The sequence below is a fragment of the Carcharhinus amblyrhynchos genome, chromosome 9 (genome assembly GCF_965287045.1).
Source record: "Carcharhinus amblyrhynchos chromosome 9, sCarAmb.v2.hapA, whole genome shotgun sequence".
NCBI classification, from domain to species: domain Eukaryota; kingdom Metazoa; phylum Chordata; class Chondrichthyes; order Carcharhiniformes; family Carcharhinidae; genus Carcharhinus; species Carcharhinus amblyrhynchos.
The window spans coordinates 958,072-971,968 of record NC_137332.1 but is presented as its reverse complement, the minus strand read 5'-3'; the positions used below and the strand labels follow the sequence as shown (position 1 = coordinate 971,968).

Here is a 13,897-nt window from a genome sequence, read left to right as displayed (position 1 = left end):
AGCCAGAGCTGTACAAACTGCTCCAGATATGTTCACCAGAGCTGTGTGAAACTGCAGCAAGATTTCCTTCCCCAAATAATTGATTTCTCGAATTATGAAGACTAACTTTCCATTGGACCTTTACATTATTTTTGGGCCTGCTTGATTTTATTGAACTCTGTAAATGAACCCTAGGTATCTCCTGAACCCCCAACGTGAGCGGAGAGAGGGTTAAACACAGGTTAAAGAGATGTGTGTTGTCTCCAGACAGGACAGTTAATGAGATTTTGCAAGTTCAGGCAAGTCATGGGGGTTACAGATAGTGGGACATGAACCCCAGATCCCGGTTGAGGCCGTCCTCATGTGTCCTCTCTCCACTCACATTGTCTGTACCTTTAAGACATCAAGTCCTGTAAAGACTCACATTCCAACCATTATTTTGTAAATTGAGTTTGTGACTTTATATGCCCTGTTTGTGAACAGAACTCCCACTTACCTGATGAAGGAGCAGGGCCCTGAAAGCTAGTGGCGTTTGCTACCAAATAAACCTGTTGGACTTTAACCTGGTGTTGTGAGACTTCTTACTGTGTTTACCCCAATCCAACACCAGCATCTCCACATCATGGCTGCCCTTCTTAAACAGAGGAACAGTGTTAGCTATTCGCCAATCCTCTGGTTTCTTGCCCGTGGCTAATGAGGATGTAAAGATTTTGGCCAAGGCCTGAGTAATTTCTTCCCTTGCCGGTTCAGGTTTGGCGGTCTGCTGCTCTCAGCTAGGCCTCCTGGAGAGCGCGAGAGGGATTAAACAGTTTGGGCTTGTACTGGCTGGAGTTCAGAAGGATGAGAGGGGATCTGATCGAGGGATATAAAATACTAAAAGGGATTGATAAAATAAATGTAGACCAAGTGTTTCCCCTTGTGGGGCAATCTGGAACGAGAGGTCGCAGGTATAGGCTGAGAGGTGGTAGATTTAACACTGAGATGCGGAGGTGAATTTGTGGAACTCACTGAGCCATCGCCTGGTAGAGTCTGAATCATTGAATAGTTTCAAGAAGGCGATAGATATATTTCTGATTAAAAAAGGGAGAAGGGGACCTGGGGAACAGGTGGGGAGGTGGATTTGAGGCCAGGGGGAGATCAGCAATGATCTGATTGAATGGCGGAGCAGTTTGGAGGGACTGGATTCACAGATTCCTGCTCCTAATTCCAGCGTTCCTCCCTCACCCCTCACCCTCCCAGACACTGATCCCCACCCTCACCCCTCACCCTCCCGGACACTGATCCCCACCCTCACCCCTCACCCTCCCAGACACTGATCCCCACCCTCACCCCTCACCCTCCCGGACACTGATCCCCACCCTCACCCCTCACCCTCCCAGACACTGATCCCCACCCTCACCCCTCACCCTCCCAGACACTGATCCCCACCCTCACCCTCCTGGACACTGATCCCCACTCTCTCCCCTCACCCTCCCAGACACTGATCCCCACCCTCACCCCTCACCCTCCCGGACACTGATCCCCACCCTCACCCCTCACCCTCCCAGACACTGATCCCCACCCTCACCCCTCACCCTCCCGGACACTGATCCCCACCCTCACCCTCCCGGACACTGATCCCCACCCTCACCCTCCCAGACACTGATCCCCACCCTCACCCCTCACCCTCCTGGACACTGATCCCCACCCTCACCCCTCACCCTCCCAGACACTGATCCCCACCCTCACCCTCACCCTCCCAGATACTGATCCCTACCCTCACCCCTCACCCTCCCAGACACTGATCCCCACCCTCACCCCTCACCCTCCCGGACACTGATCCCCACCCTCACCCCTCACCCTCCCGGACACTGATCCCCACCCTCACCCTCCCAGACACTGATCCCCACCCTCACCCTCCCGGACACTGATCCCCACCCTCACCCCTCACCCTCCCGGACACTGATCCCCACCCTCACCCCTCACCCTCCCAGACACTGATCCCCACCCTCACCCCTCACCCTCCCGGACACTGATCCCCACCCTCACCCTCACCCTCCCGGACACTGATCCCCACCCTCACCCCTCACCCTCCCAGACACTGATCCCCACCCTCACCCCTCACCCTCCCAGACACTGATCCCCACCCTCACCCTCCCGGACACTGATCCCCACCCTCACCCCTCACCCTCCCGGACACTGATCCCCACCCTCACCCTCACCCTCCCGGACACTGATCCCCACCCTCACCCCTCATCCTCCCAGATACTGATCCCCACCCTCACCCCTCACTCTCCCGGACACTGATCCCCACCCTCACCCCTCACCCTCCCAGATACTGATCCCTACCCTCACCCCTCACCCTCCCAGATACTGATCCCTACCCTCACCCCTCACCGTCCCGGACACTGATCCCCACCCTCACCCCTCACCCTCCCGGACACTGATCCCCACCCTCACCCCTCCCCCTCCCCCAGGAAGGTGCCGCAGTGTCAGGGAGGCCTGGGTGAGGCTGATAAATGGATGCTGAGAGTATCCGTCAGGGATCTGGGACAGAGGCTCCTTCTCGTGCCAGGGAGGGAAACGGAGATTGAAATGCCTCAGATGGGACTTTCTTGTGACAGGACGGACATTTTATTAAAAAGAAAATCGACTCCAGAGGCGAGAGCAATTTCCTGCAAACACCGGACTGATTTGCTGATATCACAGAGTTGTAATTCACAGCATGGAATATCACTGGACTCCTGTCAAATGCCAGCTTTACTGTTTATCTCTCTCTCTCTCTATCTCTCCACCACCAATTATATCAGTTGGAGTTAAGTTGGAGCCACATTTTCACCAGCCCATCAACAGCACTTTCCAAATCTGTAACCTCCACCATCCCATTGGACAAGAGAAGCAGATACCCGGGAACACCACCATCCTGACTTGGAAATGTATCGCCGTTCCTTCACTATCACTGGGTCCAAACCCTCCTTACCAACCCTGAGAGAATACTCTTCATCCTGTAATTATTTCAGCCTTGGATCGTGGTGTGCTACACTGCCCAATCTGGCTTCATCCCAGAACTTCTTCCCGGAGAGAAACACTTGTCTCTCAGATTCTGGACAGGAGGGTGGGTAACCAGAGGGACACAGATTGAAGAGAATCGGGAAAAGAACCAGAGGGGGAGATGAGGGGAATTTATTTGACACAGTGAGTTGTTGTGATCTGGAATGTGCTGCCTGAAAGGCCGGTGGAAGCAGATTCAATAATAACTTTCAAAAGGAAATTGGAGAGAGAGTTAAAGGGGAAAATTTGCAGATATAGAGGAGGAGTCGGGGGAGTGGGACTAATTGGAGAGCTCGTTTATAGAGACAGCACAGATACGATGGGCCAAATGGCCTCTTTCTGTCCTGGAAGGTTCTCTGATGGATTTCACTACGTGCGAGGCACAGGGGCATTCAGAGATACAACACTGTACACTTTCTGAATGACATTCTGCAGTAAATACAGGTGGGATTTTCTTGTCAATGATTCCTTTGCGCTGTTTTCATGTAAAATGTGTTTTTTGCAAGTGTTCAGTGATTGGTTTTTGGCTGCCGTTGGGAGATGGAAGCAGTGAGTTAAATGTGTATCTCTGTGTTTTCACAGGGGGAGACCGGAGCACAGGGCCAACCAGGACCCCCAGGGGACGATGGGGAAAGGGTCAGTATTCTCTCTGTTGATTCAATCTCACACCTTTCAGAATCTGATAGGTTCACTTCTCACTTTCAGATCTTTGCTTCTCCTCTCATCACTGAGCTTCTTCAATGTTCCTTCTTTTTCAGGGTGATGATGGCGAGATCGGCCCACGTGGGTTGCCTGGTGAAGCTGTAAGTTACTCATTCCGGAATCATCTGCTTCCAAAACCGTTCTTCCCAGGTGGCTGGACAAGGCTGTGTAAAGAACAATGACATTCCTGGGTTTATTAACAGGAGTAGAATTGACCACAGCAAGGAAATTTCAATCAAATAGATAAGATAGAAGCAGGGAAGTGGTTTCCACTGGCGGGTGAAACTAGAACTAGGGGCATAGCCGCAAAATAAGGGGAAGCAGATTTAGGACTGAGTTGAGGAGGAACTTCTTCACACAAAGGGTTGTGAATCTGTGGAATTCCCTGCCCAGTGAAGCAGTTGAGGCTCCCTCATTGAATGTTTTTAAGGCAAGGATAGATAAACGTTTGAACAGTAAAGGAATTAAGGGTTATGGTGAGTGGGTGGGTGAGTGGAGCTGAGTCCACAAAAAGATCAGCCATGATCTTATTGAATGGCGGAGCAGGCTCGAGGGGCCAGATGGCCGACTCCTGCTCCTAGTTCTTATGTTCTTATGTTTATAAATCGATAGTTAAACCTGTGCTCCAGGATTGTTCACTAAGAGAAGGAGTGGTTCTGTATTTAGTTTTGATAATGAAACTGGGCAGGTGGAAGGGGTGTCAGTGAGAGAACATTCTGGTAATAGTGATCCAATTTCAGTTAGATTTAGCATAATTACAAAAAGAACAAGGAAAAGTAAATGTTGATGATGGGAAAAACCATTTCACTGAGAAACAACCTGGGATCGAGTGGCATGGGGAGAGGTTAATCAGTCAGAGCAGTTTGAGGCATTGAGGAAGAGACCAAAGAGGCTTCGGAATAAAGTAAATTCCCACAACAAAAAGGAGGGTCTTCCCAAATCCAACCCCTGTGGATATCATCGGCTCACAGACTGGAGCTTGTGTCAGATACAGAACTTCCAGTAATACGGAAAACCACCAGGAATGTAAACAAGGTTAAAGGTAATTCATTGTTAAAAGAACCAGAGCAGTTGGTGGTTTCTTTCCCGTTGTGATCTGGAGGCCGCTGGAAACGGATTCAATAACTTTCCAAAGGGAAGTGGAGAAATGCTGGAAAATTTGCAGGACAATGGGAAAGCGCAGGATAGTAACATTCAAAAGCTTTTACATGAGATTGGGTTGATGGAGTTGGGAAGCAGAGTGTGGAGATAAACAGGACATTTTCAGGTTGACGGCAGTGAGTGATGGATTATCACAGGAACCAGATAGTCAGGATTCACTGGTCAGGGAATCTAAAACACAGGGCTCAGGATAAGGGGCTGGACATTGGGACTGAGATAAGGAGAAATTATTTCTTTTAAAGGATTGTGAATCTTTGGAATTCTCTCACCTCAGGGGGTTGTGGGAACTCCGTTGAATATATTTAAGATGGAAATCAATTGATTTTTGACTACTGAGAAAATTGAGGATATGAGGAACAAGCTGGAAAGAGGCTGAATGGTCAACTTCTTTATGTTTTAATGAGTGGGAATAATTGGATAGTATTGACATAGCAGAAACACAATGGGCTGAATGGCCTCCTGTGCCATAACAGGTATCTTCCACCATGAAACCTTTATTGTAGTTTCACAGTGTTAACCGGAGGTCCCATCTGACAGCTCAGAGGTGACCAGATCTGTAGATGAGGGCAATGCATTTGACATTATTTATTTGAGCTTCAGCAAGTTTTTTGACAAAGTTCTTCGTAGCATTTAAGTAGGATTTAAATGTTCATTTGTGATGCCAAGATAAACAAAACTATAACCCAAGTGCCGGGCAATGGATTAGAACAGTTGGATGGTTTGCCTTTGACTGGCGCAGGGAGATGGGCTGAATGGCCTTTATCTGTGATAAAGGGGGGACTTTACGGCTTTGCTCATCCTGAAAATATAAACCCACCCAAGATCAATGGTCCTCCCCACCCCTCGCTCACTCCGATTCCTGTGGCAGAGAGGGCAGTAACATTCCAGCCTATGACCCTTTGACCTTGCCTCATTTCATTGAGGTTCTCATCAAATCTTCAATAACTCTGTTCTATTTCACTCCACAGGGATCAAGGGGACTTCTTGGACCACGTGGATCTCCAGGCCCCCCAGGACAACCCGTATGTTCCAGCAGCTTGTTCGAAACCTTTCTCTTTTCATTGTTTCATTACGTTTTTACCGAGTAAATTGATTTAAAGCAACTCTTAAAAGAACCAGAGGGGGAGATGGGGGGAATTTATTTGACACAGTGAGTTGTTGTGATCTGGAATGTGCTGCCTGAAAGGCCGGTGGAAGCAGATTCAAGAATAACTTTCAAAAGGAAATTGGGGAATGAGTTAAAGGGGAAAATTTGCAGAGAAACTGGGAGAGAGGCGGGGGAGTGGGATTAATTGGAGAGTTCATTCATAGAGACAGTACAGGCACACACAGTGACACAGTGGTTAGCACTGCTGCCTCACAGCGCCAGGGACCCGGGTTCAATTCCTGGCTTGGGTCACTGTCTGTGTGGAGTTTGCACGTTCTCCCTGTGTCTGCGTGGGTTTCCTCTGGGTGCTCCGGTTTCCTCCCACAGTCTGAAAGACGTGCAGGTTAGGGTGCATTGGCCGTGCTAAATTCCCCCTGTGTACCCAAACAGGTGCCAGGTTGTGGTGACTAGGGGAATTTTCACAATAACTCCATTGCAGTGTTAATGTAAGCCTTACTTGTGACACTAATAAATAAACATAAAACTTTAAAAATGATGGGCTGAATGCTGAGATTCTTTGATTTTAGGAAACTCAAATCTTCCATTTTAATCTAGAACAATCAGTGTAAATTGTTCCACGTTTCACATAAATAACAATAACACAGGGGCATTCCTAGAACGAGAGAAATATTTGTTGAATTAGAGATACTTTTTAATATTTTATCTTTTTAGGGTGCCACAGGTTTGGATGGACCCCAAGGTTCAAAAGGAAACATGGTGAGTGAAGGTTAAACTGCAGGATATTCAACCACAAACCATCCTATTAGTGTGTGTGTGTGTGTGTGTGTGTGTGTTCACATATCTGTCTGTGTCTATATGTATGTGTGAGTGTGTGTACTTGTATGTATGTGTGGGTTGGTGCATGTTTGAATGTGTGTGCAAATGCGTGTATACCTGTGTGTGTGGGTGTGTCCATGGGATGTGGGTGTCACTGGCTACCCCAGCATTTATTGCCCATCCCTAGTTGCCCCTTGAAAAGGTGGTGATGAGCTCCCTTCTTGAACCGCTGCCGTCCAAGTGGTGTAGGTACACCCACGGTGCAGTTAGAAAGTGAGTTTGGCTGTTTTGACTGACCGACAGTGGAGGAACGGTGATATATTTCCAAGTCAGGATGGTGAGTGACTTGGAGGGGGACCTCCCGGCTGTGATGGTCCCAGGTATCTGCTGCCCTTGTCTTTCTAGATGGTGGTTGTTGTGGGTTTGGAAAGTGCTGTCGAAGGAACCTTGGTGAGTGGCTGCATCTTGTGTGTTGGTTCAATACAATGTCATTGGGCCAAAGATCTAAATGCTTTGTATATCACACAATCCATGGGGGGTGGGGGGGGCGGGATTGATCCTTGCTGACCATTGACTTATCCTATTGGTGATGAACGTTCAACCTTGTGATGACAAGAGGAAGAAGGTTTATGTCTCAGTCCTAACGCAACCCGACTGAGGAAAGGAATTCCAAACACTGATCAGAACCATCTGGAAAATCCTCACTCATCCAATTCAATTTCCGATTTCAGTTCCAGCCTTGGTCAGGATCTAAACTCCTTCCAGACCATTGAAACTGGGTCTTATTGTCACCGGCCCTGCTTCAATAAATAAGATGCTGCAATGGGTGACTTAGACCAACATCAGCAGCTTCCATTCTCAGCCTGAACAACCCAAGGTCCTGAGTCAAGGAGACAACATTCCAGCAGCTGGAAGCTGATTCCCAAAGACAAACCCGGAATATCACAGCATCATAGAATCATACAGTGCAGAAAAAGCCACTCAGCCCATCGAGTCCCACCAACACACCAGAAACACCTGAACTCCCACCTAATCCCAGCTGCCAGCTCTTGGCCCATAGCCCTGAACGTTCTGATGTGCCAAGTGCTCATCCAGATACTTTTTAAAGTATGTGAGGCGTCCCACCTCCACCACCCTCCCAGGCAGAACAGCCCAGACCCTCACCACCCTCTGAGTAAAAAGGTTTTTCCTCACGTTCCTCTAAACTTCCTGTCCCTCACCTTGAACCTATGTCCCCTCATGACTGACCCTTCAGCTGAGGGGAACAGCTGCTCCTTATCCACTCTGTCCATCTCCCTCAAAATCTTGTACACCTCGATCAGATCCCCCTCAGCCTTCTCTGCTCCAGAGAAAACAACCCAAGCCTACTCAACCTTCCTTCATAAGGGTGACACACTAGCACAGTGATTAGCACTGCTGCTTCATAGCTCCAGGGACCTGGGTTCAAATCCCAGCTTGGGTGACTGTCTGTGTGGAGTTTGTACATTCTCCCCATATCTGTGTGGGTTTCCTCCCACACTCCAAAGATGTACGGGCTAGGTTGATTGGCCATTCTAAATTGCCCCTTAGTGCCCTGGGCTGCATAGCTTCAAGGGATTAGTGGGTAAATACATAGGGATATGAGGGTAGGGCCTGGGTGGGATTGTGTTTGGGACAGAGTTAGAACATAGAACATAGAACACTACAGCACAAACAGGCCCTTCGGCCCACGAGTTGCGCCGATCACATCAACACCTACCAACCTACAGACCTATCTATAACCCTCAATCTCATTAAACCCCATATACTCATCCAGAAGTCTTTTAAAAGACCCCAGCGAGTTCGCCTCCACCACCACTGACGGCAGCCGATTCCATTCACTCACCACCCTCTGAGTGAAAAACTTACCCCTAACATCACTTCTGAACCTCCCTCCCCGCACCTTAAATCTGTGTCCTCTCGTAGCAACCATTTCAACCCGGGGAAATAGCCTCTGAGAGTCCACCCTATCTATTCCTCTCAACATTTTGTAAACTTCTATCAGGTCGCCTCTCAACCTTCGTCTCTCCAGGGAAAAGAGTCCCAGCTCCCTCAACCTAACTTCATAAGGCATGCCTCCCAATCCAGGCAACATCCTTGTAAATCTCCTCTGTACCCTCTCAATAGCTTCTACATCTTTCCTATAGTGAGGCGACCAGAACTGCGCACAATACTCTAAATGAGGCCTGACAAGGGTCTTATAAAGTTGCAGCATTACCTCCCGACTCCTAAACTCAATCCCTCGATTAATGAAGGCCAGTACACCATACGCCTTCTTGACCACCTCCTCCACCTGCGAGGCCGATTTAAGAGTCCTGTGGACCCGGACCCCTAGATCCTTCTGCTCTTCAACACTACTAAGACTCTTGCCCTTGATAGTGTACTCATTCATCCCGTTGGTTCTGCCAAAATGGACGACTACACATTTATCTGCGTTGAAGTCCATCTGCCACTTCTCCGCCCAGTCCTGCATCCTATCTATGTCCTGCTGCAACTTTTGACATCCTTCCAGACCATCCACAACACCACCGACCTTCGTGTCATCAGCGAACTTACTTACCCATCCCTCCACTTCCTCATCCAGGTCATTTATGAAAATGACAAACAGCAAGGGTCCCAGAACAGATCCTTGAGGCACTCCGCTGGTGACTGACCTCCATTCAGAAAAAGCCCCATCCACAACCACTCTCTGCCTTCTGCAGGCAAGCCAGTTCTGGATCCACAAGGCCAAAGGCCCTTGGATCCCATGCCCTCTCACCTTCTCAAGAAGTCTTGCATGGGGGACCTTATCAAACGCCTTGCTGAAGTCCATGTACACCACGTCCACGGCACTTCCTTCGTCAATGTGTTCAGTCACATTATCGAAGAACTCAACTAGGCTTGTAAGGCACGACCTGCCCTTGACAAATCCATGCTGACTATTCCTGATCATGTCAAACCTCTCCAAATGTTCATAAATCTTGTCCCTCAGAAGCCTCTCCATCAGCTTACCAACCACTGAGGTCAGACTCACCGGTCGGTAATTTCCCGGGCTATCTCTGTTCCCTTTGTTGAAAATAGGAACTACATCCGCAATCCTCCAATCTTCCGGAACCTCTCCCGTCTCCATTGACGACGCAAAGATCATCGCCAGGGGCTCTGCAATCTCTTCCCTCGCCTCCCACAGTATCCTGGGGTACATCCCATCCGGTCCAGGCAACTTATCTACCTTGATAGAATTCAAAAGTTCCAACACATCCTCCTCCTTAATATTCACGTACTCAATCTTGTATTTTTTTTTGTTTTCTTTTTCTTTCTTTTTTTATTTGCACTTCAACTTCCCTGTCGCTATTGGGCGGCCTATAGAATACACCCAGCAAAGTTTTCGACCCTTTGCTGTTTGTAACTTCCACCCACAGAGACTCTGTAGACAGTCCCTCCACAACATCCTCTTTCTCTGCAGCCATGACACTGTCCCTGATCAACAGTGCCACTCCACCACCCCTTCTGCCACCCTCCCTGTCCTTCCTGAAGCACCTGAAGCCTGGCACCTGAAGTACCCAGTCCTGTCCCCGAGACATCCAAGTCTCCGTAATGGCCACGACATCACAATCCCAAACAGCAATCCACGCCCTAAGCTCATCTACCTTATTCACTACACCCCTTGCATTAAAATATATACACTTCAGCCCCTCAGTCTGGGCATTTCCCTTCTCCACTGCCTGTCTAACCTCCCTCCCATACTGCCTGCGGTCCTCCCCTACCTGGGAGCGAACCTCCTCCGTCCCAGTTTCCCCATCACAGTTCCCTCCCCCCATCCTTTCTAGTTTAAAGTCCCCCCGGTAGCCTTAGCCAGTCTTCCCGCCAAGATATTAGTCCCCCTGGTATTTAAGTGCCACCCGTCCTTACTATACAGGTCCCACCTACCCCTAAAGAGGTCCCAGTGATCTAGGAACCGAAATCCCTGCCCTCTACACCAGTCCCTCAGCCACGCATTCAGCCTCCACCTCATTTCATTTCTTCCCTCATTCTCCCGTGGCACAGGCAGCAATCCTGAGATTACTACCTTCGCTTTTCTCTTCCTCAGCTGCCTACCCAGTTCCCTATAGTCCCTTTTAGTTAATGGGCCGATTGGCCTCTTTCTGCACAGTAGGGTTCTATGATTTTATAACTTAAATCCTCCGTCCCAGGCAGCATCCTGGTGAATCTGCTCTCCACCCCCTCCTGTGCAATCACATCCTTCCGATAATGTGGTGACCAGAACTGCACACAGTGCTCCAGCTGTGGCCTCACCAGAGTTCTGTACAACTCCAACATGATTTCCCTACTTTTGTAATCTATACCCCGATTGATAAAGACAAGTGATACCCTTTGAATATGGAGAAGAATCTTGGAAAAGAGCCCAAGATCCAATATTTTACTATCAGGAAATGTGAGGCTTTTTTGAAGCTTCCGGAACCATCTTCAGACTGAGTTGAAATGGACAAAAGTCTGTTTGCCCACAGGAGGAGTTTCTCTTTGAATGGGTGACAGTCCCCAATCTCTGGAATGTCTTGGTTGTAACTCTCTTCTTGAAGGGCAATAAATCATGTTACAAATCTGTTGAGACTCTTGTTCGGAGTTGGGAAAATCTGATGCACATTCCCCTGAATTGGCTACTTCCAGAGACTGAGGAAATCCTCCCAGATACAGTCTGGTTTCAGACCTTCCAGAGGAACCGGAGAGATGGTCCTCACTGCCAGACACTCCAAGAAAAATGTCCCAGTTGATGGCAGGAACTCATCGACATTCATCGACCGAACCAATGCTCTTATCTCCGTAAATTGTGAGCTTCTGTGGATTCCACTCCAAAGATTTGGATATCCAGGAGACTCCATCACAATCCAGCAACTGCTCGATGGTGAAACTGACTCGATGGGAAGTCAGAAAAAGATTCCTTCAAAATCCCAAGTCACACAAAAAAGTCTGTGAATCCCAAAACTGTACAAACTGCCGGTGACTCTTCAACTCTTCAAAGATCAACTGCCCCCTGGTGTCAGGATTAAATACTGTTGTCAACAAAAACAGAAAATGCTGGAAAATCTCAGCAGGTCTGACAGTATCTGTGGGGAGAGAATAGAGCCAACGTTTCGAGTCTGGAAGACCTTTCATCAGCTAAAGAATGTCTAGATGGAAACCTCTTTAACCTCAGCTGCCTCTGTGTCAAAACTAAACTGACCGTCAAAGATAGACATGAGTCCAAAGATGTGTGAGTCAGGTGGATTGGCCAAACTAAATTGACCCTTGTGTCAGGGGGATTAACAGGGTAAATACGTGGGGTTACAGGGATAGGGCCTGAGTGGGATTGTGGTTGGTGTAGACTCGATGGGCTGAAGGGCCCCCTTCTGCACCGTAAGGATTCTATGATTCTTTTTAATTGCGGTTTGTGGGTGGCTGCAGTGATACTGTCTCTCTGCACCAGATTCTTAAACACCCCTCAGTCTATTGTACAAGGAACAGTCTGTCCTCAGACTCAGTCAGCCGAATATTTCACCTGCTTATCCTTGGACAATGAATAATGTATTGGTGAGTGGGTGTGTTTGTGGGTGTCTGTGTGGGTGTCTGTGTGGGTGTGTGTCTGTGTGGGTGTGTGAACTCTTCCTGCCCCCAATAACATGAGGATAATTCACATAAAGCAGCATCTGACTGTGACACCTCCTGCTGGACAGAATCATAGAACATAGAACATTACAGCGCAGAACAGGCCCTTCGGCCCACGATGTTGCGCCGACCAGTTAAAAAACAATGACCCCCTAACCTAAACCAATCCCTTTTCGTCCATAAACCTATCCACGGATCTCTTAAACGCCCCCAAACTAGGCGTATTTACAACCGCAGCAGGCAGGGCATTCCAATCCCTCACCACCCTCTGGGTAAAGAACCTACCCCTGACATCCGTCCTATAACTACCCCCCCTTAATTTAAAGCCATGCCCCCTCGTGCTAGCTTTCTCCATCCGAGGAAAAAGGCTATCACTGTCCACCCTATCTAAACCTCTAATCATCTTATATGTTTCAATAAGATCCCCTCTTAGCTGCCTTCTTTCCAGCGAAAACAACCCCAAATCCCTCAGCCTCTCCTCATAGGACCTCCCCTCCATACCAGGCAACATCCTGGTAAACCTCCTCTGCACCCTCTCCAAAGCCTCCACATCCTTCCTGTAATGTGGGGACCAGAACTGCACACAGTACTCCAAGTGCGGCCGCACCAGAGTTGTGTACAGTTGCAACATGACGCTGCGACTCCTAAATTCAATCCCCCTACCAATAAACGCCAAGACACCGTATGCCTTCTTAACAACCTTATCTACTTGATTCCCAACTTTCAGGGATCTATGTACACATACACCTAGACCCCTCTGTTCATCCACACTATTCAAAGTCCCCCCGTTAGCCCTATACTCGACACATCTGTTATTCCTACCAAAGTGAATTACCTCACACTTCTCCGCATTAAACTCCATCCGCCACATCTCGGCCCAGCTCTGCAACCTGTCTAAGTCTTCCTGCAAACTATGACACCCTTCCTCACTATCTACCACACCTCCGACTTTGGTGTCATCAGCAAATTTACTAATCCACCCAACTATACCCTCATCCAGATCATTAATAAAAATTACAAACAGCAGTGGCCCCAAAACAGATCCCTGAGGCACACCACTCGTAACCGAACTCCATGATGAATATTTACCATCAACCACCACCCTCTGTCTCTTATCTGCTAGCCAATTCCTGATCCAATTCCCTAGATCTCCCCCAATCCCATACATCTGCATTTTCTGCAGAAGCCTTCCATGGTGAACCTTATCAAACGCCTTACTAAAATCCATATACACCACGTCCACTGCCTTACCCCCATCCACCTCTTTGGTCACTTTCTCAAAAAACTCAATAAGGTTAGTAAGGCACGACCTACCCGCCACAAAACCATGCTGACTATCTCCAATCAATTCTTTACTCTCCAAATAACTATAAATCCTATCCCTAATAATTTTTTCTAAAACCTTGCCCACAACAGAAGTGAGACTCACCGGTCTATAATTCCCAGGGAAGTCTCTGTTCCCCT

General features: G+C 48.5%; 1 protein-coding gene across 1 annotated transcript in view; it reads left to right on the top strand.

Moving 5' to 3' along the window:
• The window catches only part of col11a1a (collagen, type XI, alpha 1a), a 443,284-nt gene that overhangs the window by 236,868 nt on the left and 192,519 nt on the right, over positions 1–13,897 (top strand). Inside the window, exons 19-22 of the mRNA XM_080195067.1 lie at positions 3,592–3,645; positions 3,768–3,812; positions 5,841–5,894; positions 6,692–6,736. Coding sequence (XP_080051193.1) covers positions 3,592–3,645; positions 3,768–3,812; positions 5,841–5,894; positions 6,692–6,736 — 198 coding nt within the window. The remainder of the gene's footprint in view (positions 1–3,591; positions 3,646–3,767; positions 3,813–5,840; positions 5,895–6,691; positions 6,737–13,897) is intronic.